The following is a 26732-nucleotide window of genomic DNA, read 5'->3' on the forward strand; positions in this document are numbered from 1 at the left end:
ACACCAGTCTGGGGGAGGGGGCGTGGCTACAGCGGGGAGGTGCCCGCCCCTCGGGGGTGTCACGTAGCTCTGCGGCATCCGCAGCCTCATTTATCGGAGCCTGAGCTGGGAGCCACAGCTGTCGCCGACCTTAATCCGCGCTGTTCCTGTGGCTGCCGCTGCTAACTCGCTGCGGACAGGTGAGGCTGGAGCGAGGCCGGAGCTGCTCAGCATCTCCGCTTCCTCTCTATGACTCTAACTTCTGTCCCCCTTGGCCTGCTCCCAAGGGTGCCTGGATGTGCCTTCTCCACTCTCTCCTTACATCCTGTCTCCTTTCTGTCCACCCCAAACCCTGTGGTTTGGCCTCTTCCACAGCACCCCTTCCTCTCAGCCCTCAGGCCCCGACTTCAGTTTTCCTCTGCCTACCGGATTTTTTCCTTGGGGTCAGCCTCTCCCGCCCAGCCCATTTTCATCTCAGCCTGCTCCCTTTCCTGGGCTAAGTCCTTGTCCCGTTGTCTTGCCTTCTCTGCCCCCTGGTTTGGTTAGCCTGTCTCCCTATCCGCTGCCCACAGGTCTCCCCCCTGCTCCTGCATCTCTTCCTCCCTTTCTCAGGCCCTCTACTCACTCCTCTCAACCCTGATCCTCTGCTCCCATTTGGTTGCAAAGACAGTCAGCTTTGAGCTATGGAAAAGGAGCGGTAACAGAAGCCTATGGCAATTTTTTGTGCCACTCCTGCTCCCCACTTGTCCCCCACTTTTCCCCCGGAAGGTGCAGGAAGAGGGGTGATAGGTACTTTTGCCTCATTCTGAAGCCTGGGAAGGAAGTGCACTTTTCCCTAGGGGCCCTGCTGAGGCTGACAAATGGCAATTGGAAAGGCCAGGACTCATGCCCTACCTCACAGTGCCAAATTCAGTAAAAGAAGGACTGGGTCTTCGTTTGGGCAGTAGTTTCACAAGAAGACCTGTAGCTTCGGGGCTGCTCACGTCCCCACCCCCACCCTGCGTCTTTCCCCAGGGCTGGGAAGGGTGCCCACCAGTGACAAAAGGAGATGTGGGAACTGGGGCCCTAGGCCTGCTAGCTGTCAGAGGGATTGGTGCCACTGTGTTGCCCAGGACCTATGCCAAGGACAACTGCCTTGTTCCTAGCTCCATGCTGGTTGGGAGGTGGGGGGAGGCCATTTGGCCCATATGGCCAAGAGACGAAGCAGAGGACGTAGTAGGTCGGGTCCAGCTTTTATATCTTGTCTCAATTCCACAGAGCTGTCACCATGCCCCACTCGTACCCAGCCCTTTCTGCTGAGCAGAAAAAGGAGTTGTCTGACATCGCCCTTCGGATTGTGGCCCCAGGCAAAGGCATTCTGGCCGCCGATGAGTCTGTAGGTAGGTGAGGGCCTGTGGCTAGGTGGGGTAGAGGTGGCCAGAGAGCCCTGGGGATAAGCTTGCTTACCCTTCTTTTGTTTGCCCCCAGGAAGCATGGCCAAGCGGCTGAGCCAAATTGGAGTGGAGAACACAGAGGAAAACCGCAGATTGTACCGCCAGGTCCTGTTCAGTGCTGATGACCGTGTGAAGAAGTGCATCGGAGGGGTGATCTTCTTCCATGAGACACTCTACCAGAAAGATGACAGTGGTGTTCCCTTTGTTCGTACCATCCAGGATAAGGGCATTGTCGTGGGCATCAAGGTGCAGCCACTGGCCCTCAATGGGGGCTGAACATGGAAATAGGTGTGTGTGAGAGAGGTGACGAGGGGAATCCTGCCTGGGTTCAGCCTTCTGCCTGTGTTTCCCCTACAGGTTGACAAGGGTGTAGTTCCTCTAGCGGGGACCGATGGAGAAACCACCACTCAAGGTACAGGATGGGTGGGCTTCAGGACCACAGGGTTGTTGGATGGTTGATGCTGGCACAGAGGGGCAGAGTGATGAGGCTGGCACTATGCCTGCAGGGCTGGATGGGCTCTCGGAACGCTGTGCCCAATACAAGAAGGATGGTGCCGACTTTGCCAAGTGGCGTTGCGTGCTGAAAATCAGTGAGCGCACACCCTCAGCACTTGCCATTCTGGAGAATGCCAACGTGCTGGCCCGCTATGCCAGCATCTGCCAGCAGGTGTGTGTATGTGTGAGGGGGGGGTCAGATGGGTGCCCGGTGCCTAGTGGGGAGAGGGTTACCAGGGCTTTCTCCCCTCCTACCTACTGCCCCTCTCAAGTTATTCTGCTCTTACCTGCAGAATGGAATTGTGCCTATTGTGGAACCTGAGATCCTGCCTGATGGAGACCATGACCTCAAACGCTGTCAGTATGTTACGGAGAAGGTGAGTCCACACCTGGCTACAGACACTGCAAGGACAGTCTGACGGGGAGCCTGTTCCCCATAGTCCTTGGCTTAGATGAAAGCACTTTCCCCAAGCATTCTTTTACTTCATCCAAGAACACACCTGTGAGTGTGAGCCTGTACTGACCCTCCCAGTCATGCCCACCTTCCCCTAAACAGGGAGGGTTAAACAGGAGTCCAGAACCTTAGTAAACCTCTGATTCCCCAGGTCTTGGCTGCCGTGTACAAGGCCCTGAGTGACCATCACGTGTACCTCGAAGGGACCCTGCTCAAGCCCAACATGGTGACCCCTGGCCATGCCTGTCCCATTAAATACAGCCCAGAGGAGATCGCCATGGCAACTGTCACTGCCCTGCGTCGCACTGTGCCCCCGGCTGTCCCAGGTACCACCGTGCTTCCTAACCCGTTCCTATCCCTAAGACCCATCCTCAGGTTCTTGTGGTCTTCATGGGTCCTGTACCCTGGAAAACTAGAGAGTTGACCACTTTGTCTTCTCTACTCTACCCTAGGAGTGACCTTCCTGTCTGGGGGTCAGAGTGAAGAGGAAGCATCACTCAACCTCAATGCTATCAACCGCTGCCCCCTTCCTCGGCCCTGGGCCCTCACCTTCTCCTACGGGCGTGCCCTGCAGGCCTCTGCCCTCAATGCCTGGAGAGGGCAACAAGACAATGCTGGGGCTGCCACTGAGGAGTTCATCAAGCGGGCCGAGGTTGGGAGCTAGAGGTGGTGATTGGGGGAGAGGGGTATAGCTAGGCAGGGGGCACTCAGAGGTTACAGCCTGGGCAGGGCTTGGCCCCTGTGGGCTGGGTCAGCCTGTTTACTCCCCCCGAAACCCCCTCCCGCCTGCTCTTTTGCAGGTGAATGGGCTTGCGGCCCAGGGCAAGTATGAAGGCAGTGGAGAAGATGGCGGAGCAGCGGCACAGTCCCTCTACATTGCCAACCATGCCTACTGAGTACGCATCCCATGTCACAGACCTTGGCTTGGCCACCTGCACCCAGTTTCACCTATAGTAATGGCTAGCGCCAAACAGTCATGCAGAGAAGACATGCCTGCATCCAGCACGGAGTCATCTTCCTTTTTTGTCCTCCCCTCCCCTCTCCCATTGCTGCCACCTGGGACCATTAGATGGATGGGGTGCCCCTCATGACTGAGGGCAGAAGAAGTTGCTAGAAGCCAGAGCAGGATGCTTCGGTTTCCCCTTGCCTCTGCTAGCCCCCACAATTTCCCCATGATGTGGTAGTTTCTCCTTGGGCTTTCCTTGCCTGTCCTCTCTCCTGGGATCAGAGGATAGGACACCAGACATGACTCACACCTTGGGTACATACCACATAGCAAATAAATGGTAGCAAAACATGCTACTTTGTCTGTCTGTTTTACACATCAGATGCCTCAGATGCCCACTTCTCAGTTTCTGATTTCGGCTGACTGCCTGGGCCCTCTGACTGTGGAGGACAGAGTAGGTTTTGAGTTTTACTGGGCTGGAAGTGTTGAGGGGAGGGGCACACCCAGTCACCATTCCCAGCTCAAGCTCTTGCGGGTTAATGTCCAAAGTTGGAAGGCTGCAGGTCTTTCAGGACCGCCACATCAGAGGCACTGGGCTGCGTCTGAAGGATGGAGTAAGGCGAGACTTGTGCAATTCCTGAAGGCAGCTTTTGCGAATGGCCCAAAACTGGGATAAGGGGGATGGCAGTTGCTCACTTCTGTGTGCTGAACCCTGCTGGGGCTTGACACATTCTGCTGGGGTGGGGGTGGCACTGCAGGAGAAACACCTGGGCTCCTGCCCAGCAAGGAAAAGCCCCAAGGCTCAGGACTGCCAGACGGAGCAGGGTACCTAGGAGGCTGCCAAGGGCTATTGCCCATTCCCGTTTGGGGGAGATGAGGGCACAGAGAAGGCCAATTTGAGGGTCTGGGCAAGGGAAGCCCTGGTGAGGTTTCATGCTAAACTTTGACCACTTGGCTGGGGTGTGGGGGGTACATACATCGAATACCTGGGGCCGTCTGAAGGGATGAAAAGTTGAAAGAACTTGCTAGGCATGTTCTGTGTGAACTGGGCAGCCTGTGCTCTGTGTAAAGTGTGCAATCAATGCTCCACCCACCAAATTATTGCAATATGGGAATGTAGGTCCAGTGTCACCTGACCTCATATTAACAGAAATAGCTAACACTTATATAGCACTTGCTATGTGCTCCCGCCAGGCCCTATTCTAATCACTTTACATTTACTAACTCATTTACTACAACACTGTATGAAGTAGATACTATTACCATCCCTATTTTAATATGAGGAAACAGGCACAGAAAGGTTAGTTAATTAACTTCTCAAGATCACTCAGGTGAGGTGATAAAGTCAGGATTTAAACCCAAGTGATCAGGATCCAGAGTCTGTGCTCATGAATTTTCAAGAATTTTAAGTGAAGTATTCAGACTTTTACAACTTGGAAATGAACTCAAATGAATTAAAAAAAAAAAAAAAAAAAAAAGGCTGAATGAGCCAAATATGCTAAAAAGGTACAACTAGCTTGCTGTCTCCATATCTGAAGCTTACGGAGAGAGTGTCCAGAAGAGGAGCTCTCTGAAACGGACGATAAACAGTTATCCTGATAGGTGATATTTGGGTGCTTTCCGTGCCAGGTTCTTTAGATGAATGACCTCATTTTATTTTTTAAGTAATCTCTACACCCAACGTGGGGCTCAAACTCAGGACCCCAAGATCAAGACTCACCTGCTCCACTGACGGCCAGCCAAGCGTCCCTGTATGAACTCATTTTAGTAAATATCTCCATTTTCCAGATGAGAAAACTGAGACTTAGAGCTGCCTGTGGTCGCTCAACTAGTATTTAACGCCTGCAGAGTTTGCTCTCTTAATCCCTGGGGCTAGGAGTGTGTTCCACAAGGAAACGGGGTACTAACGAAGAATCTTCCGGCAACACAGAAACCTGCACAGCCACTCCACTGGCCCTTGGTGCTTGGGTAAATTCCTTTCAAACTCGCGGCGAGGCTCCTTGAGGACCCCGCCCACCCTCTACCTCTTTCTCTCGCCTGCCCTCCCTGAGTGCCGCTTGCGATTGGCTGCGACCTCTGCCGTGGTCCCGCCCCCTCCTTGCGGGTTTCCGATTGGGGGAGGCTTTGCGTAGCTCCGCCCCTCGGCGGCTAGAGCAACTGGATGGAAGCATGGCGGCTCCCGGGGCCGCAGCTACAGACCTAGGTGCGGTGGCATTCGGGTGGGAACTGAGACTCATAGATTGCGAGCGAGGAATGCGGGCTTGGGGATTGTGGTGTGCCAGTGGTCCCGCGGACTAGGGGGTCGGGGGTCGTTTCAGACAAGATCCCTTCAGACGGGCGCGGGCCCCTGGCACAGGGATCCCTATGAAGGCGGGCGGAGAGCTTCTGAGTGAGGGTTGCTGGGGTCGTCCGCGTCAGGTGTGGGGAGGGCAACCAAGCCCACTTCCAGCGCCTCAAGTCGGTACCTCCGTGCCCCTAGAGGTGGTCCGAGGCAAGCGGGCCGCTCTCTTCTTCGCTGCCGTGGCCATCGTGCTGGGGTTGCCGCTCTGGTGGAAGACTACGGAGACCTACCGGGCCCCATTGCCTTACTCTGAGATCAGTGGGCTGAATGCCCTGCAGGTGAGACCTCTGTGGGAGAAGGCCTGGGGACAGCCCACTGGCAAGGTGGAGACTCAGCCGATGGCCCTGATGCTCCTTTCTTTAGCTGCGGCTCATGGTGCCCGTCACTGTCGTATTTACCCGAGAGTCAGTGCCGTCGGACGACCAGGAGAAGCTGCCCTTCACCGTTGTGCATGAGAGAGAGATCCCTCTGAAATGTGAGTTCTTGGGGAGTCAAGCCTGCCTTTCTGGTCTGAGCTCAGTGCAGAGATGGGTTAGGTTGGAGGAGCGTGGGTGTCCCTTAAATGTAGTTGAAAATTTCTTAAAAGCCCTCTCTGAATGAACAGTTCTGAATGAACAGTGTGGTTGGTTAGAAGAAAAGCAACTTTAAATAACAGTGTTCACCGTTAGGGCAGCAATTTCATTCACGACAGTTGTGCTACCTGATGAGAAGCAGTTGATGCTCATCAGAAGCTAGGAGAGGAGGTGGGATGTGGTAGAAAGAACGCAGGGTTTGGAATCAAGTTGGAGTTGTATACAGCTCTTATTCAATTTGACATGGAACACTTTGTTGAGTGTTAGTAGGCACCTTTTGGTACCAGGAATTTCGGGATAAATAAAGAATTGATAATGGTTTTGAGAAATTCATAGTCATGTAGGGGAGAAAAACACTTAGATAAAGAAATCACAGGGGATTATGTAAGAAACAGAGATCGTATTTAAAAAAGAGCCTTTAACAGCCTGGGAGGAAAAAAAGGCAGAGAAGGTTTTGAGGATGTCATTTTTAAGTCAGATTTTTAAAGGATGTGAAGGAATTCAGGGTAAATGGGGAAGGGAGGAAGGGAACAGCTTGAGCCAGATATAGCAATGGCTAATATTTGTTGTTCATTATATGCCATAAACTAGGTGAAGCACTTTACATGTGTTGTCTCATTTAATCGTCTCTCACATGATCTCCATTTTATAAATGAAAAAAAAGAGAGTTAGAGATTTTCATTTGTTCACGATCACACAGCTAGCTAGTAAGAGGCGGAGCTAAGATTTAAATCCAGGCCCGACTGATTCCAGAGTTCGGGCTTTTAACCAACAACAACCTATACTACCTCCCGTGTAGAAGCATGGAGGGGTGAGTCAGCATGTTGGGGGAATCTGTGTGCGGTTTTACTTTTCTGGAGTGTGAAGTGAAAATTGTGAGTGACTGTATGTGTGGGCTGAGTCCAGATGGTGAAGTGCCTGTGTACCATTTACTTTCTAGCTTTTTAACCTTGGTCACCCGTGTTTCTTAAAAGTCGTATTTCATATGGTTCAGCCTAATGTAAACACGCATACTTGTTGTTTCTCAAAACAAGAATTGGATCATGCCTCACATGTTAGTTTGCAACTTTGTTGTCAATTGATCATGGACATTCACACTTAGTGACCTGGTATGCAATAATATGGACATATCGTGAAGGTAGTCGGGTGGAGTGGCCAAGAGTATGGAGAATTTGGTGTAAGAGAGCTGGGTTAAAGCCTTGGTTCTGCCACTTGTGTGAATTTGGGTGAGGTCGTTAACCTCTCTAACTCTTGGTTTTCTCATCTACTACATAGGAATAGTAATAGGTTGGTTCATTTATTCAACCAATATTTATTATTGAGTGCCCATATCAGATACTGTTGTAGTCGCTGGAGATACAGCAAACAAAGTAGACAAAATACATTGAACAGAATAGACCAAAAAAAAAAAAAAAAAAAAAGAAAAGAAAAGAACAGACAGGAAGATAAACCAATAGATGTTACATGGTGGGGGGCGCCTGGCTGGCTCAGTCAGTGGAGTCTGCAACTCTTGATCTCAGGGTTGTGGGTTCAAGCCCCACATCGGGCTTAGAGATTACTTAAAAAAATAAAATCTGTAATAAATAAATGTATGTATGTATGTTAGATGGTGACAGGGGAAAAACAGTTCAGGACAGGGGTATAGGGAGGTTTTCTTGGGGGGGATAAAGAGGTCATTGCTATTTTAGAGGGGGTGGCTGAGGACGGCATCATTTGAAAACAGGACTTTCAAGTAAAGACCCAAAGAGGTAAAGTCGTAAACTGTGTAGATATCTGGGAGGAGAGCATTTTTTTGGTACGGAGAGAAGCAAATATAAGGTCCTGTGGTAGGAGCAGAAGTGGTGCCTTTGCAGAACAGTGAGAATTCCATTATGGGGAGAGTGAGGTGAATGAGGGAAAGGGTAAGAGGAAATGAAATGAAACCAGAGCAGTGGACAGGGGGCTAGGCTCACATACAGCTTTTATGCTAGATGAGAAGGGCAGCCCTTGAAAGATTTTATTTTGTTGCTTTTAAACATAACTACCGTATCACACCTAACCAAGTCCACGGTAATTCTTGAGTATCACCTAACTTCCAGGCTATATTCATATTTCCCCAATTATCTCAAAGGTGTCCTCTTAATTTTTTAAGTCAATAAATTAAAAAAAAAGATATTTATTTATTTTGAGAGAGAAAGTGTGAGTGTGAGTGGGGGAGGGACAGATAGGGAGAGAGAATCCCAAGCAGGCTCCGCACCGTCAGTGCAGTGCCTGATGCAGGACTTTGGTCCCACGAACCGCGAGATCATGACCTGAGCCGAAACCAAGAGTCAGATGCTTAACCGGCTGAGCCACCCAAGATGCCCCAATAAATTTTATTTCGGGGATTTTACATGCGTGTCCTTCCACTGCTGCAGCCGATCACCATAGTTCCTCCAAAACCAGAATCGTAATCTTCAAAATAACCCATTTATTTACTTACTTATTTATTTATTTACTTATTTATTATTTTTTAAAGTATGTTTTTACTTATTTTGAGAAAGATACAGAGAGCAAGTGGGGGAGGGGCAGAGAGAGGAGACAGAATCCCAAGCAGGCTCCACACCATCGGCACAGAGCCTGACGTGGGGCTCAAACACGCCAACTGTGAGATCATGAGCTGAGCTGAAATCAAGAGTCGGATGCTTAACCGACTGAACCACCCAGGCGCCCCCAAAATAATCCTTTTATTTATTTTTATTTTTTTTATTTATTTTTGGGACAGAGAGAGACAGAGCATGAACGGGGGAGGGACAGAGAGAGAGGGAGGCACAGAGTCGGAAACAGGCTCCAGGCTCCGAGCCATCAGCCCAGAGCCTGACGCGGGGCTCGAACTCCCGGACCGCGAGATCATGACCTGGCTGAAGTCGGACACTTAACCGACTGCGCCACCCAGGCGCCCCAAAATAATCCTTTTAAAAAGAACTTTTGTTTAATCCACAGTTGTCACTATCAGTCAGTCTGGTTCTTTTGGTTGGACTTCTTTGATCTCCATTGGCATGTGGACCTACTTCAGAAATTCCCCACCTGTAATCTTTGGGATCCAATTTCTTTACGGTAGGGCCCTAGAAGTCAAATTGTAGGAAGTACATTGATTACTATTTTGGGAAATGATCTAAAATTGTTACTCCTTCATTGTCTCTAATATTGAAAAGTCTTGTTACTTCCACTCTCTACTCCATGAGCCTAGGAAAAAAACGTTACAGTTCTCAATGTCACCACTGCAATAAACTTGCTGCAATGGAAGCATAACCTGTGTCTTATTGTAGCCACGTTAACAATTTCTGGACACCATGAATGATAGTACTCATTTCCATCTAGAATGAGGCTTTTCACAGGTGTCCTTTTATAGTTGGTTTGTTCTAATCGGGATCAACACATCACATTTTGTTACATTTCTTTTGCCTTTTTTTATTATATATCAGGTCCCCCTACCCCATCCTGATACACTTCTTTTCTTTGGTTTTTTGGAGAAACCAGGCTACTTGTTTTCTAGAACCTCTCCCATTCTGGATTTGGCAGGTTGCTTCCTCCTAGTTTCATTTAACTCGTTCCTGTATTATCCATATTTTTTGTAAACTGGTAGTCAGATCAGGAGATTTGATCAAAATCAGTTCACTTTTTTAGATAAGAATACATTATAATTAGTGTGGTATACTTCGTATTGTGTTATATCAGGAAGCATAGAATGGATGGGTTTTTTTCACTTTGGGTGATACAAAGATGATATAGTGAATTCAGATACTGTCAGCTTGATGTCTGTATTTTTTTTTTAATTTTTTTTGTTTTAACATTTATTCCTTTTTGAGAGACAGAGAGAGACAGAGCACGAGTGGGGAAGGGGTAGAGAGAGAGGGAGACACAGAATCTGAAGCAGGCTCCAGACTCTGAGCTATCAGCACAGAGCCTGACGCAGGGCTCGAACTCACGAACTGCGAGATCATGACCTGAACCGAAGTCAGACGCTCAACCGACTGAGCCACCCAGGCACTCTTCGATGTCTGTATTTTAATTCCCTGTCAACCTTTCACCTGATGGTTTTAGCATCCAATGATGCTGACATCCATTTCATAGCAGTTGCAAAATGGCAGTTTTTATTTATTTATTTATTTTAAGATTTTATTTTTAAGTAATCTATATACCCAACGTAGGGCTTGAACTCACAACCCTGAGATCAAGAGTAGCTTGCTCTACAACTGAGCCAGCCAGGTACCCCAAAATGGCAAATTTAAAATTCTGTAATTTCTCCTATATTATGACCTGGAATTCTTCTATAACAAAGAACTTTCACAAGCAGTTTTAGGTTCAATTTCTCAAGTTCCAGGCGGGGGTGGGGGGGGGGGTGGGCAAAAAATCCCTATGGGATTATTTTGCAGGTATAGATTAACTTGGGGGAGAATTGACATCCTTAGAATATTTAGTCTTTCCCATTTCATTCAAATCTTCTTTTACGTCCTTCAGTAAAGTCCTGGGTGTTTTTCTTATAGTTTTGTACATTTCTTCCTGGGTGTTTGTACATTCTTTATTATGATGAGGATTGGGATTTAAAAAATACTTGCTTTTCAAATTGGACGTTGCTGGTATTTCTCAGAAAGCTATTAATTCTTGTGTATATCTAGTCATAGGACTGAATTGTTACCAGTTCTGATATTTTTTTCAGTTGCTTTTCTTTGATTTTCTTGGAAAATAACCATGCTATTTCAAAAAGTGGACATTTTGTTCTTTCAAATATTCAGGTTTCGTGTCTCTTTCTTCACTGGTCTTCACTTTCTTCATTGGTCAGGAACTTCAGAAAGAACAGTGCTGAATAATAGAGGAAGTAGTGGGCATCCTCATTTTATTAATGATTTTAATGGAACTACTTGAGTGTTTTGTCATTAAGTGTGCATTTTTATCAAGAATGTTCATTGGGGCGCCTCAGTGGCTCATTTGGTTAAGCATCGGACTCTTGATTTGGGCTCAGGTCACGATCTCATGGTTTGTGAGATCAGGCCCCGCATTGAGCCCCACATTAGGCTCTGTGCTGATGTCACAAAGTCTGCTTGAGATTTTCTCTCTCTCTCTCTCTGCTCTGCCCCTGCTTGTGTGCACGCACGCACGCTGGCGCATTCACGCTCTCTCTAAAAAAAAACAACAACCTGAATTTGTTGCCTTATTTTGAGGCACCTATCGAAGTGATCGTATGGTTTTGCTCCTTTCACCTATTAATAGAATAAATATTGTAATAGATTTCCCTGTGGGAGAGAACTTCAGGTTGAAGGTAGTGTGTACACAGGTAGAAGCAAGAGCTGGTTAGGTGGAAGAGGTGGAGTGTCGTGTATTTGATATCATCCATGTAGAAATCGTTAGAATTGGCTGTAGCCTCTGGGACTTTCTCTGCAAACGATTTTCTTGATGTCCTGAGACACTAGACAGTGTTAGGGCGGGGAAGATGGGCAGAGGTCTGTATTTAGTCTTATCTTTTTTTTTTTTTTTTCCCAATGTTTATTTCTTCTTGAGAGAGACAGAGAGTGAGTGGGGGAGGGGCAGAAAGAGAGGGAGACACAGAGTCCAAAGCAGGCTCCAGGCTCCAAGCTGTCAGCACAGAGCCCCATGTGGGGCTCGAACTCATGAACTGCGAGATCATGACCTGAGCTGAAGTCAGACGCTTAACCAACTAAGCCACCCAGGCACCCCTTAGTCTTCTCATCCTCTTCCTTTCCCTCTCAGACAAAATGAAAATCAAGTGCCGTTTCCAGAAGGCCTATCGGAGGGCTCTGGACCACGAGGAAGAGGCCCTGTCACTGGGCAGTATGCAAGGTACCGGAAGGAGTGATCACGCTAGTTTAACACGGAGCCCTCTTTTTTCTTCTGATCTCTAAGTGTGTAGTTTCCATACTGTCTTCTAACTTCCTGGGAAAGCTGGGGATGAGAGTGTGTTTCAGCCTGGGCCACTGGGGGCCAAGCCTGGCCACAATGTCAGCCATGTAGAAAGGGAGGTGGAGTTGTGGCTTAGGCACTCTGTTGGGGGGCAGAGGGATAGGGCATGGTGTTTTGCTCCTGGTAGACCTTCTGCTCTTGTCCCCAGAGGCAGAAACCATGTTAGCTGAGCCACAGGAGCAAGCAGAGGGCTCCCTGACTGTGTACGTGATCCCCGAACACTCCTCACTTCTGCCCCAGGTAGGGTGAAAAGGGAGGGTATGGCCTTGCCTTATCCCATCTGCTTGTCCTCTCCTAGGTCACTTCCTTCTTGCAGTAGTGCTGCCCGTTTCTTGCATTTGCTATAGAAAGCTCTTTTCCAAATATTTTTTTAAAAGAATGCAAATAGGGTTGTTTTCATCGACTCTGGGTCTTTCTAACTCCAAGAGTTCTATATGGTTAAAGCTCCAGTGACCATTTGAAGTGGAAAAAAAACAGGATTAAAAAAAAAAGAAGATGGCTTGAATGGATTATGGTGGTAAAATGGGCAATGCATTGACCTTTCCACTTTATGAGCAAGAGGCTCATTGGGAGCTATGCCATGTAGTGTTTTCTTTTAAAATTTACGAAGAAATATTTTTATTTATTTATTTGTTTTAGACCACACATGAGTGGGTGAGAGGGGCAAAGGGGGAGAGGGAGGGAGAGAGGGAAGGAAGAAGAGAGGGAAAAGGAGAGGGAGAGCGAGAGAGAGCTAGAGAGAGAGAGAGTGAGAGCGAGAGCGAGAGCGAGAGCGAGAGAGAGAGAGAGAGAGAGAATCTCAAGCAGGCTCCATGGGGCTCTACCGCACAACCCTGGAATCATGACCTGGGCCAAGATCAACAGTTGGACGCTTAACCAACTAAGCCATCCAGGTGCCCTGAAATATTTAATTCTTATAAAAAGATGAAAGAAAATTTTAATGAGCCCACCCCTGGCTTGCAAACTACAGTCTAGTAATAGTAGCTGAACCCTGTGTATTTCCATCGTTTACCCCACTCCCTTTTATTTTAGTTCAGGGTGACCGTATTTTGTGCGTGTCATTTTCTTACTTTTTCAGGTTTCATCACATATATCTCTATAAACAATCTATTAAATTTTGCAAACTTTTGAGCTTTATAATAATACAGCACATGTTCTTTTGTAACTTTTGTTTCATTCAACATTTATGTTTGGGACAATCCTCCATGATAATCAAGGTGTAGTTGAATCCAATGTGTTCATTTTTAATATGTTTTATTGTATAAATATCACAATTTATCCATTCTGTGCTGATGGGCGTTTGGATTGTCTCCAGTGTTTGACTCTTAGAAATAATGCCGCCTTGGGGCACCTGGGTGGCTTAGTTGGTTAAGCCTCCAACTCTTGATTACGGCTCAGGTCATGATCTTGCGGTTCATGAGTTTGAGCCCCACGTTGGGCTGTGTGCTGACAGTATGGAGCCTGTTTGGGTTTCTCTCTCTCTCTCTCTCTCTCTCTCTCTCTCTCTCCCCGTCTGTCTCTGCCCCACCCTCTCTTGCTCATGTGCGTGCACTCGCGCACGCTCTCTCTCTCAAAATAAATAAAAATAAACTTAAAAAAAGGAAATAATGCTGCTGTGAACATTTCTGTCCTTGCCTCTTTGCCATGTGCTGTTTACTTACATCAAACTTTCCAGGTGTGTGTTTATTCTGCTTTCCTTGTTCAGCATGCCGTCTCCTAGTTTTCCAGTCCATGAAGATTCAGATAATGCCTGCACTTAAGTCTGCCGGGAAGGCAAAGGTCGCAGAAATGAATGAAAACATTCATGCATGCTGATTGGTCAGAGATGCTGGGATGGTTCACTATGAATCTAAAGGGAGCAGTCAGCCTGGTGGTCAGTGGCAAAAAGCCAGATTCTCAGAGACAGGAGCCGGCACGTTCTTCTGCTTTCTTCCCTGAGCCATGGGCATTCTTTCCCTTGCTGGCCTCTCTCACAGGACATGATGAGTTACATCGGGCCCGAGAGGACAGCAGTCGTGAGAGGGATAATGCACCGCGAGGCCTTTAACATAGTCGGCCGCCGGGTGATCCAAGTAGCGCAGGCCATGTCTTTGACTGAAGATGTGCTTGCTGCGGCCCTGGCTGACCACCTTCCAGAGGACAAGTGGAGCTCTGATAAGAGGCGGCCTCTCAAGTCCAGCTTGGGTAGGGTGATGGAGCTTTGTTGTGAGAAGGGAGAGGGAAGTGAATGATGTGGGGGCATTGGGGCAGGAGGGGAATCTGCATGCAGACTCTACTCCTTTCTTCTGTGGTTTCATCTCTTAGTTGAAAGCACTCACTGTTCCTCATCCCAGTTTTGTCCTCCCTTTGGTTCCATCATGGCCACCAACCCCGTTCTAGAGGAGAAACAAGTTCAGCTCAGCCAGGGGTACGACTGCCCTTGAGCCACAGAAGCCTCTGCCGTCCCTGACTCCTGTTTCTATAGGCTATGAGATCACCTTCAGTTTACTCAACCCAGACCCCAAGTCCCACGACGTCCACTGGGACATCGAGGGGGCTGTCCGGCGCTATGTGCAGCCCTTCCTGAGTGCCCTCAGTGCTGCCGGCAACTTCTCTGTGGACTCTCAGGTAAGACAGGGAGCAAGCCGAGGGGTCCTTTTCCTTTTCAAAGTCCATCCATATTTATTATTTGCTTGTGTAGCCTGTTCTTCCAGCTCTTCGAGCTTGCTGATTTGCTAGGAACTTCCTGCGTGTAGATGTGGTTCTAGTGTCTGCTTTCCCTCCGTGGTGTCCGGCTCAGGGACTTCCGTCAACGTTTGTTAAAAAAACAACCTTCCTTATGGCTCCCTCCAGAACTGTATTCACCCAGTTGTGCCATCCTTAAGGAATTTATTTAAAAAATAAAACTTCCTGAAATATGTTAGTTGGTTTTCATAGCCCGTGTATAGCGTACGAACTTTTACCCTTGGCTTTATTATTTTTTTTTCCTACATCTGTTTTCTCTCAGCCCTGATTTTATCTCTTATATTTTGTCCTGTGCTTATTGTATCTTTTTTAAGGCACTTCAAAACTTTTGGGGCAGAGTGGAGTATGAACCAATAAACAAAGGAATGTTCTCCTTCTTTGCTTTACAGATTCTTTACTATGCAGTGTTGGGGGTAAACCCACGCTTTGACCCAGCTTCCTCTAGCTACTACTTGGCCGCACATAGCCTCCCCCATGTCATCAATCCAGTGGAGTCCCGTCTGGGTGAGCTAAGGATGAGGGCCTCTTTGCTAGGCTTGGCAGGACCCTGAAGGCTCAGTGTGGAGTTGGAGGCTGGGAGTATATGGTTATGGTTCCCAGGTTGGGTGGTGGTCTGAGGGCATTAAGGAAGTACTGGGCATTTAGCCTTCTTCATGAGACTCTGTTGACATCTCCCAACCCCACACTATCATATCCAAAAACGTTTATTAAACATGACTCCCACTGCTTTCTGTAAATGAATGGATAGGCTGTGTCTCCCTCTTTGCAAGCCAGCCAGGAAAAATATGGTCACACATGTAGGAAAGATAACAGCAAAAGCACACAAAGGCAGAATCTGGATTGACAGTTCTGACTGAGGTTTGAAGCTGGGGTTCCAGTTTTTCATTTGGGGGATGGTACCTAGGAAGCATAGGTGACCACAGAGTGTAATACAGACAAACCAAAGTCAGTATATCACGGGTTGTGGGATTTCAGGCACCAAGGCTAGGCCAGTGTGGACCAAGATATGGGAAGGGCTGTGTGTGATTTCTCCCTCATTCCCTCTACCAGTGCTGAATGCAGAGATGGAAGGGCATTCCAGGCGAGGGAACTCTGAGCTTAGATGTAGAAGAGTAAGACGGATAGGCATTCGGGAAGCTCAGAGAAGCGCAGTGTCGCTGAATTGCGAGGGAGTGACCAAAACAAAGCTGGCAAGGCAGGCAGGTGCTTGATCATAAGGACCATGTTAAGTAGCTTGAACTTTTACCTGGTGTGACTGGCTAGCTATTGAAGGATATTAAGAGGGAGCCGACATGAGGTCATATGTATACCTGTCTATGAAATGGGTTATAGTTATATGTGTGTGATGTGGCAGGGCCCGAGAGAGTGGTCTTAGACAGACAAGGGGGCTAGGGACTCTGCTTCATGTGTGTGGCCCATCTCGGGAGAACGTTCAGAGGTTTCGATCACAGAAACCCCAGACTGGAGGATATTCTGGGGACTCTCAGTTGGGGGAAATGAGGCCCACTGTGAGTGACCAGCAAGTTAGAGGCTGACCTGGAACGAAGATCTAGGTCCAGCGTGTTTTGGTATTCTGACTTGCCTTCTCTTTCTACCCTAGGATCCAGTGCTGCCTCCCTTTACCCTGTGCTCAACTTTCTGCTCTACGTACCTGAGCTTGCCCACTCCCCCCTGTACATTCAGGACAAGGATGGCGCTCCAGTGGCTACCAACGCCTTCCATAGTCCCCGTTGGGGTGGCATTATGGTAACGGTCACACTCTGCAGACCCCAGAGCCCCAGCTTTAGGGACAGACACATGTTCCCTGAGACTGTTCCTTCTGTTGTTCCTCTAGTGTCCTCCATGGCCCAGCCTGTGGGAGGGGCCGCACCAAGTTGGTGAGGGTGCTATGAGCTTGTGCCCTTACTCTGCCGGCCCCACAGCTTCTTATTTCTATAAATTTTCTGTAATGTGACCCTTTGACATGTAGCGGTTCGCACTCACTGAGGACTTTTCCGTGTGTACGTCTTAGATCTTGGCCCTATTTATGGGAGTCTTGTATGAATGACAACTTCTCTTGTTAGACTGGGAGTTTCTCATAGGTAGGAACTCTTAAAATGGAATAAATATTTTTTACGGGTCTTCTGAGGGGATAATGGAGATAATTTATGAAAAGCTCCTAGTAGCCGGTATTCAAAAAATATTAGCTATACCATCAGGTTTGTAATTTCTAAGGAGCACAGAATATGTCTCCCTTTTCTCTCATGGCCTCCAGAGTGTCTAGAGCAGAGTCGTTCACGGTCCTGGCATGGTGTTCGGGCAGCCTTATTTCCCCTTGCAGGTATACAATGTGGACCCCAAAGCCTACAATGCCTCGAAGCTGCCGGTGAGGGTTGAAGTGGACATGGAGCAAGTGATGGAGGTGTTCCTGGCTCAGTTGCGGTGAGTTCCTGGCTCATCTCCCTGGGGGTGTGGCCACTGAATCTGACCCGAGTCTTCTGAGCTGACTAGAATGAAATCTCACCTGGCAGGGATACCTTGGCTGGGCCTAGAGCCCCAGGGAAACCAAGAAGGGTTTCGGAGAATCATTTTATCCTCCTCGTAAGAAGGACTAGTTGCTGACAAAAACTGTTTTAAAAAAACAGACTCCTGGGATGCCTGGGTGGCTTGGTCGGTTAAGCATCTGACTCTTGATTTCGGTTCAAGTCATGGTCTTGGTTCATGGGATCCAGCCCTGTGTGGGGCTCTGTGCTGACAACATGGAGCCTGCTTGGGATTCTCTCTCCCCCCTCTCTCTGCCCCTCCCCTACGTGTGTCCTCTTTCTCTCTTTCACTCTCTCTCTCTCAAAGTAAATAAACTTAAAAAAGAGAAAAGGAAAACAGACTCCCGAATGTCAGGTCCATAGGATGTAGATAGGGCTACTTAAGAAAATAGCTGTTAATTCTCCTGGTAACTGATAGGCTGGTAGTGGCTGCTGGATGCCCTAGACTGAGGATTCTACGGCTGTGTCTGGGATCATTAGGAAAGAGGATTCTGATTGATTAGCAATGTCTGCCCTGGGTGCAGGATTAGAGAGGGACAACACACAGGCTTATCAGAAGTGGTCCTGGATCATCCCTTAACTAAAGGCTCAGTGGTCCCATTTGTCCAAAGAGACGGTAGGCAGGGTTAGGGGATTAAACTAGGTTGGTGTTATCAGACATATTGTAGCCACGGGACCTTTTTTTCAAACAAGATCGTGGAAATCTAATCCAGAAACAGGTAAGAGCAAAAACACAGGTTTTAAAAGGGGGGCTTGTGGCTCTGTATTACTGAGTGTTGCCACTCACCCCCTGAGACCCTGAGGTACTTCCCTATGACTCCTGTGGTTCTGGGTAAGATGGAAAATCTTAGTCATCATTCAAGGGATCATAGCCATCTTCTACCCTCAGCCCCTTTGACCTTACTTTGCTCTTCCCACAGGTTGCTCTTTGGGATTGCTCAGCCCCAGTTGCCTGTGAAATGCCTGTTTTCAGGGCCTAAGAGTGAAGGGCTAACGACCTGGGAGCTTGACCGGCTGCTCTGGGCTCGGTCAGTGGAAAACCTGGCCACAGCCACTACTACTCTCACTTCCCTGGCCCAGCTTCTGGGCAAGATCAGCAACATTGTCATCAAGGACGATGTGGCATCTGAGGTGAGTGGGCACAGGATGGATTCTGTGCTGTAACTGGAGTGGCCAGCGAGGACCAGGGTATGGTGAAACCAGAGAGCCAGTTGAGGTCCAGGGTGTGTGTGGGCATACCGTCCTTGAGTCCCCCAGGCTTCCTCTAGAGGGCAGTGCCAGCTCCCCAGCAGGACTCCAGATGGGGTGTGAGGTTTTAGGCAGGCGCTAAGAAAATATACCATAGCCCTTTTATACTGGCCTCCATATCCTGGGCGAACTCCAGGCAACCTGCCTGGTAGGTGGAAGACAAAGTAAGGCCCATCCTTCCTCCCACCCCAACACCTCACTGATGCCTGGGACTTAATGGTAATCCCCTGCCCCCTTCCTAGGTGTACAGGGCTGTAGCTGCAGTCCAGAAGGCGGCAGAGGAGTTAGCCTCTGGGCACCTGGCCTCTGCCTTCACTGCCAGCCAGGAAGCTGTGACGTCCTCGGAGCGTGCCTTTTTTGATCCCTCGCTCCTCCACCTCCTTTATTTCCCTGACGACCAGAAGTTTGCCATCTACATCCCGCTCTTCCTGCCTATGGCTGTGCCCATCCTCCTGTCCCTGGTCAAGATCTTCCTGGAAACCCGCAAGTCCTGGAAAAAGCCTGAGAAGATAGACTGAGTAGGACAACATCTCAGTAGGAAAGTTCCCTTTCTGGCCACAGTGGGAGGTGTTAGATTGAGAGGCACATAAATGGGGCCTGCCACGAAGGACTTAGCTCCAGTAACCAAAGTGTAAACACTCCAAGCAGGATTAATCCTTCCCATTCCTCTGGCTCAGGCTCCCCCCCAACCCTTTGTGCCCTTGTCTAGAAGATGCATCATTGGGGGCTTCTTATCTGGCTTGAACTTGAAGGCCCTTTCCTGTCTCCCTCTGGGGCAGGGGCAGTCTGTTGTGCTTCTGTCCTGTTCCTGGAAGTCCTCCTGCACTCACAGGGAACATTAGGGGAAAGCCCTGGGTTGATTCTAGCCTCCTCCCCTCTACGCTTCTCTCTAACCCCTCAGGGAGAGCCCTAGCACTGCTCTCATGGAAAGGGCCAGGTCACCTCTGGGGCCTTCTCTCCCTTCCCTCCCTTCTGGCTGGCTATGCCTGTTGGGTATAGCCTGATGCTGTGTGTGTGGCCAAGTTTCCCTTCACCCTCTTATAGAGGTGGCTTGGTGCAGTGGGGAAAGTTCCAGATGGGATCAAGCATGCCTGAATTCCTTCTGCCCTTATCATCTGGGGAGCAGTGAATAAGCCACTTAATCTCCCTTAGCCTCAATTTTGCATTTGTTAAAATAGCACTAATGATAGCTCCCTTACAAGGTGGTTATGAGGATTAAGTGTGATAAGCATATGAAAGTGTCTGACATATTTTATGCTCTCAATAAACATTGGTTGAATGTGAATTGGAATGATACAAAGTATGAGCATACCTTTCATTCTTCTTTTCCTTGGTGTCTAAGTAATGGTTTCCTGTAGCTGTTCCCCTGGGCTCACAGGGGAGCTTTCACCTGGCCATGTCCCCTTCCTCCCTCCCTGCCCTGGAGGACCCTGTGGTGGCTAGACACCTAGGCTGTTGTCCCTCAACATGTCCAGGGTTGCCCAGCACAGCTGTTAGTGTCTCCTCTTCCCCCCCCCCCCCCCCCGCAGGGGGTCTGGGAGAGAAGAGCTTGTACCAGTGTAAGCCCTCAGATACAAACTCATTCATAAATTCAGAAAAAGAATATAATAAGCCTGGGCTGCAACAGCCACTGTGCTAAGTGCTAGGTATTATAGAGAACAAAGACAGGATCTCTGCTTTCTTGGAACTGATCGTTGAGGGGGAAGAGTCAGTGAACAAGTAAAACTCCCACAATGCATTAGAAGGAAAAAACAGGCTGATCTGATAGTGACTGGGGTGGAGGGCGGGGGGGGGGGGGGGGGGTCGGGGGTGAGGGAGGGGGTCTGTAGTTTGGGTGTGAGGGAGGGCCTTTGAGCAGATGACATTTGAACTGAGACCAGAAGAGGAGGCCATCTGGGGGAAGAGCATCCCAGGCAAAGACCCTGAGTCAGAACTTTCTCGAGGGTCAGACGCAGGAGCCCAAAGGCTGGAGCGCCCCGAGTAAGGAGGAGAGGTAGTCGACGTAGGCGACCCTTTAAAGTACCTATCCAAAACACTGAATGGAGCCAAAGCCGAAGGCGAGGCCCCACCCAGCCCCGCGGGAGTAGACCCAGGTTGGTGCGCCGGCCAGCCTTACGGCAGGGGTGGGCGGGGCGAACGTCTGGCCCACCCCTGGGGGCGGGGCGGTACCTGGGCCCCCCGGCCGGGGGCGGGGCTGTGGACGCTCCCCCTTCTCTCGGCTCTAGCCGGCGCAGGCAGCCGCCGCGGCAGCAGGCAAGCGGCGGCCCTGCGAGGCCATGAAGGTGAAGAAGGGCGGCGGCGGGGCTGGGACGGGGGCGGAGTCCGCTCCAGGGGCCTCGGGCCAGAGCGTGGAGCCCAAGCCCGAGCCGCAGCTGCAGGCGGAATCCGAGTCCGGGTCCGAGTCGGAGCCGGAGGCTGGCCCGGGGCCCAGGCCGGGGCCGCTGCAGAGGAAGCAGGCGATCGGGCCGGAGGACGTGCTGGGGCTGCAGCGGATCACGGGCGGTGAGCACCGGCGAGGCAGCGCCACCCGCGGTGGGAGGGCGGGAGGGAGAGAGCGCGGGAGGGGGGCCTCGCGGTGTGCCGAGCCCGGGCCCCCGCCCCCTTTCCCGCCCTCCCCCTACCTCCCCTCCCCCACCCGGGTCCCCCTCGTCTGAGTCCCCTACCCTTCTGCCTCTGAGCCTGAGATCTCCATGTCCCCTCTTCCCTTGATCTCCTTGTGCCCGCCTCTTCTCCCTTTAGACATTTATTTTCACCCTATTCCTTCCTTTCTGAGGAGGCCGTCCCCCTTTCCAAGGTGGAGGTGGGGCAGCAGCTGCAACTGTGACCCCTTCCCCGTGGAGTCTTCAGAGCCCTTTGAGGCTGTTTTTTTTTTTTTTTTTTTTTTTTTTTTTGCAATAATGAAGATGGGTGCTGAGTGTAGTCTTCTGTCCTCAGTCCCCACCCTGGAGGCTAGGTGGAGGCTGAGCTACAGCTTCGGTGACATTAAGACCCTCGGGTCTCCCTGATCGGTAATGCTCTCACCCTGGATCCCCCAGGAAGTCTGGGGCCATCCTCCAACCCCAGGAAAGGACCTGGGCAGGAAGCTTCAGTGGGTTGGCTCTGGGCCCTCTCAAGGGAATGAGTTAAAACCGCCCTTAGCCTGTCTTCTTTCCGGAGGCCTGGTCTCCGCTGTGGTTGAATTTCTGAGCTGGACTGCCTGGGTTGAAGCCCCAACTGTGCCAGGTAGTTGACTGTGTGACCTTGGGCAAGTAATTTCATCTCTCTGAGCATGTTCATCTATAAAATGGGGACAATGGCACCTACTTTATAGGGCTGTTGTGGAAATTAATTTTCTGATTTTGTATAGTGCCTGGCATGCTGTGCATGCTCTAGTATAATAGGGCTCTTTTATCCACAGTACTGAGGGCCCCACAAGACTGCCCCTGGCTGCTGCCTAGAGGCAGACAACTGGGCATTCAGGGCAGGGGAGGAGGTTACCATAGGCAGGGAACAACGGTTAGGAAGCCTCATGGTAGGGGCGGTGGCTGAACCTCAAAGAACAGATGGCATTTGGAGAGAGAGTGGCCCTCTACCCTAGCTTCATTTATCAGTAATCCTGCCCCAGCTCCCTCTGTGAGAGCAACTCTTGGGACCTCTCTCTGGTAGTGGGGGGCAGGTGCTGGAGTGGACCTGAGCCCTGCAGTTGCAGGAGCAGCAGAGCCCAAGGCTGCCAGACAGAGCCGGGGAGGGGACCATAATGGCAGGTCTAGGCCTGTGCATCTGGGTCCCTGGGGGACCAGCTTCTCTCTCCTCTCTGAGCCAGGCAACAACCATTCTTGGCTGGGCCCCCAGAGTGCTGAGCTGCCTTGCCCAAGCAGACACTAGTAGAGGGAGGGAGCCTGGACCAATCGATGTTACTGCCAGTTGAGCTGTAACTGGCAACAGCAGGTTTAGAATTTAGGGTAGCTCTGGGACAGAACTTTCTTATAGGATGTCTGGAGGTCAGGTTGACCTGTCTGGGTCCTAGGTAACTTTAAAGGTTATTTTGCAACTGTGGGGGCTTCCAGCCCGTGTACCACAATGTGTCTCCTATTTTGGAGGAAGTTCATAGCCCTTAGAGATGGGGCAGCTGTGGGGGATGGGTAGGGGAAAGGGCTTCATGGGAACCCTTTTCTCTATAGAAGGTGAGAACATGGTTCCAGGGATCTCCACCCTTTTGACCCTAATCACACAGGTCTGAGGGTTGCTCCTCCTGGATTACCAGCCCTGAATCCAGCTTAGGAAGCTATTTGTGGCAGAGGGAAAGGGGGCAGTTATGTTCTGAGCCCTCAGCCACTCTGCCCCTTTATCTGGCCTTACCCTGGGTCCCAGGCCTCATCCTTCCCTTGGCAGAAGGGAGGGAGTAGGTGCAGTGTTTTGAGCCATGGGCATTCCATTTCTGTCATGTCCTCTAAGGGCAAAAGGGCTAATGATTCAGGGTGCAGTAGAAGAGACTGAGGGCAGACTGCAAGAACTTATTCCCACGTGAGAGAGAGGAGAGGCTCCAAAAGCCAGAGAATGTAGAGAAGGAAGGGTTTTCCAGGGAGCTGGAGTTGGGCCACTAGGATCCTGCTCCCAGTTCTGCCACCTCTTCTTGTCCCTGCACCTTCTTTCCACATCTTGGGATTGGTGCTTACTTTCTGTGAAAATAAAGTGTGTATGGGGTGAGGTGGGCGTTGCCCACCTACATTCCTTCTCCTCTCTCCACACCCTGGACTGTGGTGGACAGGCCTGGGATCAGGCCCCTCCCCAAGCCCTGTGTAGCCCCTGCTGGACCCCAAGGTGCCAGGAGGCTCCCGGGAAGGGCTTCCTGGAGGGGGCTGCCCCAGGATTGGGGAAGAGAGAATGACTTTACATTCACTTCCTCTTCCTGCCCCAGAGGAATTGGAGGTGGCCCAGGGGCTTGGAGGGTGATTTCCGGGCCTCTCTGGGGAGGATGTGATGCTGGGCAGGCTGACAGACCAGACCCACCACTGCTCCTTTCTATTTGCTGCCAGGGCCTCCCTGAGCACTTGCTGCTGCAAGAGAAGTGAGGGTTGGATCAGGCGCTGATATTCCTAAACTTCCTCTGGCAGGACTCACCACTCTTCCTGGTTCCTCTTCTGGGCCTGAGGACTCCCTTTACCCCCATGCACACCCCCAAATGCACCTGCCACACCCTCTTCCTGGCTTTGCTTGTACTCTTCACTATGGGGGTGGCTCAGAGCCAAGGCCGGGTAGATGACCTTTGAGGGGGTTCCCTCTCTTTGCTAAGACTTCCTCCCATTTGGAGATCAACAGGGGTTGGGGGCAAAGGTGGCCCCCTTCCCCCAATATTATAGGCTCTGGGCTTGAGTCAGCAGAGCTTTGACTAAGCTGCTTAAGGGAGCTGGGCTGATATAAGCCGCTTATGGGGAGAGGAGGGGGCTGGGAGGTGAGGAGGAGCAGGGAAGGGGTTGTCTGCCTGCCCTAGTATGACCCAGGTCAGGGAAGTCCTTGCCTAATGCACTTAGATGTAGTTCGAGAGGCAGTTGTGTGGTGGTGGGGGGGTGGGGGTGGGGGTCCTTCAGAGTAACACTATGTATCTCCTGAGGCAAAGCTGTGTCACCCCCTTTAGAATGAGGTTCTCAAAGCCAGGGCTGTACCTTTCCTTCTGTGCTGGGGACTGCTCATTAGATTGGAGACCCATCTGGCTCAAAGTCACTGAGTTAGCCCTGGCAGAGCAGAGGCTGGAATAAAGCCCCTCGACTCCAGGATGGGAGGGACTGTAGGGGGAGGTGACCTTGTCTTCCACTCACCTTCACCCTGCTCCTCCCTGAGCTCAGAGGCTACTAGGATGGCGCTGTTTGTCTCCCATTAGATCCCAGAGACAGGGCTATGTATCCCCCACACTCTGGGTGTGCCCCCAGGGCAGGGACTCAATTCTCTCTTTCCAGAAGGCAGTGAACTAGTCTGGGGTCTCACAAAGGCTGAGCTGGTAGCGGGGGCTTCTGGACGGGTCCCTCTTTTGCTTAGCTGCCTGTCTCCCCTAGACTACCTATGCTCCCCCGAGGAGAATATCTACAAGATCGACTTCATCAGGTTCAAGATTCGAGACATGGACTCAGGCACTGTCCTCTTTGAAATCAAGAAGCCCCCAGCTTCAGGTGAGTAGGCTAGGTAGGACATAGACGGAGGGAGGAGGTGGGCAAGGGCTGTGAAGTGGGCTACCCAGGGATTCCTCAGGCCGCAGAATAGAGCTGGGGCTGGTCGCTGCTTTTCTTTCCGGTTTTGGGGCTGGACATCTTGGGAGGATAGTACGGCCCCTTCAGTCCCTGCCAGCCTGCCCTCTGCAGGCCTTCCTGGGAACTGCAGTCCCAGAGGCCCCAGGCCTCTGTGTCTCCCGTGGCCCTGGGAAACCTCAGTTGAAACCGGTGACCTGATTGCTGAACTAGAAACCATCCCCCCTCCCTGTGGAATCATTTGGCCAAAGGTCTGCACCCTAAATGTGCATCAGACTCTCCTGGGGAATTTTTAAGAGTTCAGACAGATGTGGGCCCTGGGGTGGAACCCTGGGTGGGCATGGGCCCCAGCCTGAAGCCCACTGAGCCCCAGTCGGGGTACATTGCAGAGCGGTTGCCCATCAACCGGCGAGATCTGGACCCCAATGCTGGACGCTTTGTCCGCTACCAGTTCACACCTGCCTTCCTCCGCCTGAGGCAGGTGGGAGCCACGTAAGTCACTGGACGGCGGCGGCGGGGGGGGGCACTTGGAGGGGTGGGCAAGGGCTGGGGGTAAGGGTGAGGGTGGGAATGAGCCCTTCCTGAGTTCTTACCGAGCCTCTCTTTTGGGGGTGGTGTCTGTCTTGAGCCTTGCTAGCTGACTTCAAAGACAAACTCAGACCCGCCCCCTCCGATCTCTCAGGGTGGAGTTCACAGTGGGAGATAAGCCTGTCAACAACTTCCGCATGATTGAGAGGCACTACTTTCGCAACCAGCTCCTCAAAAGTTTTGACTTCCACTTTGGCTTCTGCATCCCCAGCAGCAAGAACACCTGCGAACACATCTACGACTTCCCCCCTCTCTCTGAGGAGCTGAGTGCGTGGGCAGGGCTTTGTGGGAGTGGGGGGGGGGGGGGGTGGGAGGGGCTAGAGAGACCAAAGTGGGGGGAGCGTGGGTCCGACCCCCTTTCTCCTACCCTGGGTCACCTGTGTTTTGGCCACCATTCCCATGCCACCTGTGGGGAAACCGAGGCTCAAATGGGCTGGGGGGACTCTTTGCGGTGGTTCTGAGGTTGTTCAGCTTGTCCCCATCCCACAGTCCTGGAGCCCCTGCAGTGTCCTGGCTCAGGCTTCTGACCTTTGCCCTATCTGGCTGGGCCTCTCTTACAGTCAACGAGATGATCCGTCACCCATACGAAACACAGTCTGACAGCTTCTACTTCGTGGATGATCGGCTGGTGATGCACAACAAAGCAGACTATTCCTACAGTGGAACGCCCTGACCCCCAAAACAGCCCCATACCCCGGGAGGGTCCTGGACCCTCAACTGTGACCTCCCCAACACTCACCTCTCGACCCGAGGCTTCTGCCTGAGGAGTATTTCAAGAGCCCTGGACCCTGAGTCAGCAATGGGAGGGAGGGTACTTGATGGCCCCAGTCCAAATCTCTGAAGCCCATGAGGCCTGGCGCATGGGGCGGGGTGGTAGGAGGGCTGTCCGCCTCCATGTCCAGGAAGGCCTCCTGTGAGAAGAGTAGCCAGGACTTCTGGACAACCTTGCTGGGCTTCTTGGGCCCAAGTTTAAGAATAGTGTTCCCCTATCCAGGCTTTGACCAGGTCAGGGCAGAGACCTATTCCCTGTCCCCTGCCCACCTACAGGCCATTTAGAATTGTAAATTCACAGATGAACATCTGTGGTGGGTGGGGGAGGGTGTCTGGCTGCCAAGCTTCCCAAGGGAGTCCAGGCCCTGGCCCTAGCCCCAACCTTTACCATCAGGGGCTGAGCCACCGCCTGAGGGGTGGGAGGGACGGCCCCCTGGATTGCAGCCAGTGGTAGGGACTGGACCAACTGTATATAGTTTTCAATAAACTCTCTCCTTTTCTGTT

The 26732-nt window shown here is 50.9% G+C and overlaps 3 protein-coding genes and 1 non-coding gene across 4 annotated transcripts; 3 read left to right on the plus strand and 1 right to left on the minus strand.

Annotated features, from left to right (window-relative positions):
* Positions 1–38: 38 nt before the first annotated feature.
* Positions 39–3658, plus strand: ALDOC (aldolase, fructose-bisphosphate C). The gene is made up of 9 exons (XM_043583587.1): positions 39–179; positions 1237–1358; positions 1447–1658; positions 1770–1824; positions 1919–2079; positions 2201–2284; positions 2513–2687; positions 2814–3013; positions 3162–3658. Exons 2-9 carry the CDS (start codon positions 1247–1249, stop codon positions 3255–3257), a joined length of 1095 nt encoding a protein of 364 aa, XP_043439522.1. The 5' UTR covers positions 39–179; positions 1237–1246; the 3' UTR covers positions 3258–3658.
* A 1748-nt stretch (positions 3659–5406) lies between these two features.
* Positions 5407–19936, plus strand: PIGS (phosphatidylinositol glycan anchor biosynthesis class S). The gene is made up of 12 exons (XM_043583583.1): positions 5407–5510; positions 5787–5926; positions 6012–6123; positions 11948–12037; positions 12306–12397; positions 14134–14341; positions 14622–14764; positions 15271–15385; positions 16482–16627; positions 17202–17302; positions 18324–18534; positions 18894–19936. The coding sequence occupies exons 1-12, from the start codon at positions 5477–5479 to the stop codon at positions 19167–19169; spliced, it is 1668 nt and encodes a 555-aa protein (XP_043439518.1). The 5' UTR covers positions 5407–5476; the 3' UTR covers positions 19170–19936.
* On the minus strand, positions 9434–9568 carry LOC122486228. Its single transcript, XR_006298077.1, has one exon. It is a non-coding gene; the product is annotated as a small nucleolar RNA SNORA1 (small nucleolar RNA).
* A 925-nt stretch (positions 19937–20861) lies between the features above and the next one.
* Positions 20862–26732, plus strand: UNC119 (unc-119 lipid binding chaperone). Its single transcript, XM_043583589.1, has 5 exons — positions 20862–21153; positions 24681–24794; positions 25259–25361; positions 25552–25724; positions 26018–26732. The coding sequence occupies exons 1-5, from the start codon at positions 20928–20930 to the stop codon at positions 26128–26130; spliced, it is 729 nt and encodes a 242-aa protein (XP_043439524.1). The 5' UTR covers positions 20862–20927; the 3' UTR covers positions 26131–26732.

This window comes from Prionailurus bengalensis, chromosome E1, assembly GCF_016509475.1.
Source record: "Prionailurus bengalensis isolate Pbe53 chromosome E1, Fcat_Pben_1.1_paternal_pri, whole genome shotgun sequence".
In the NCBI taxonomy this organism is placed as follows: Eukaryota; Metazoa; Chordata; class Mammalia; order Carnivora; family Felidae; genus Prionailurus; species Prionailurus bengalensis.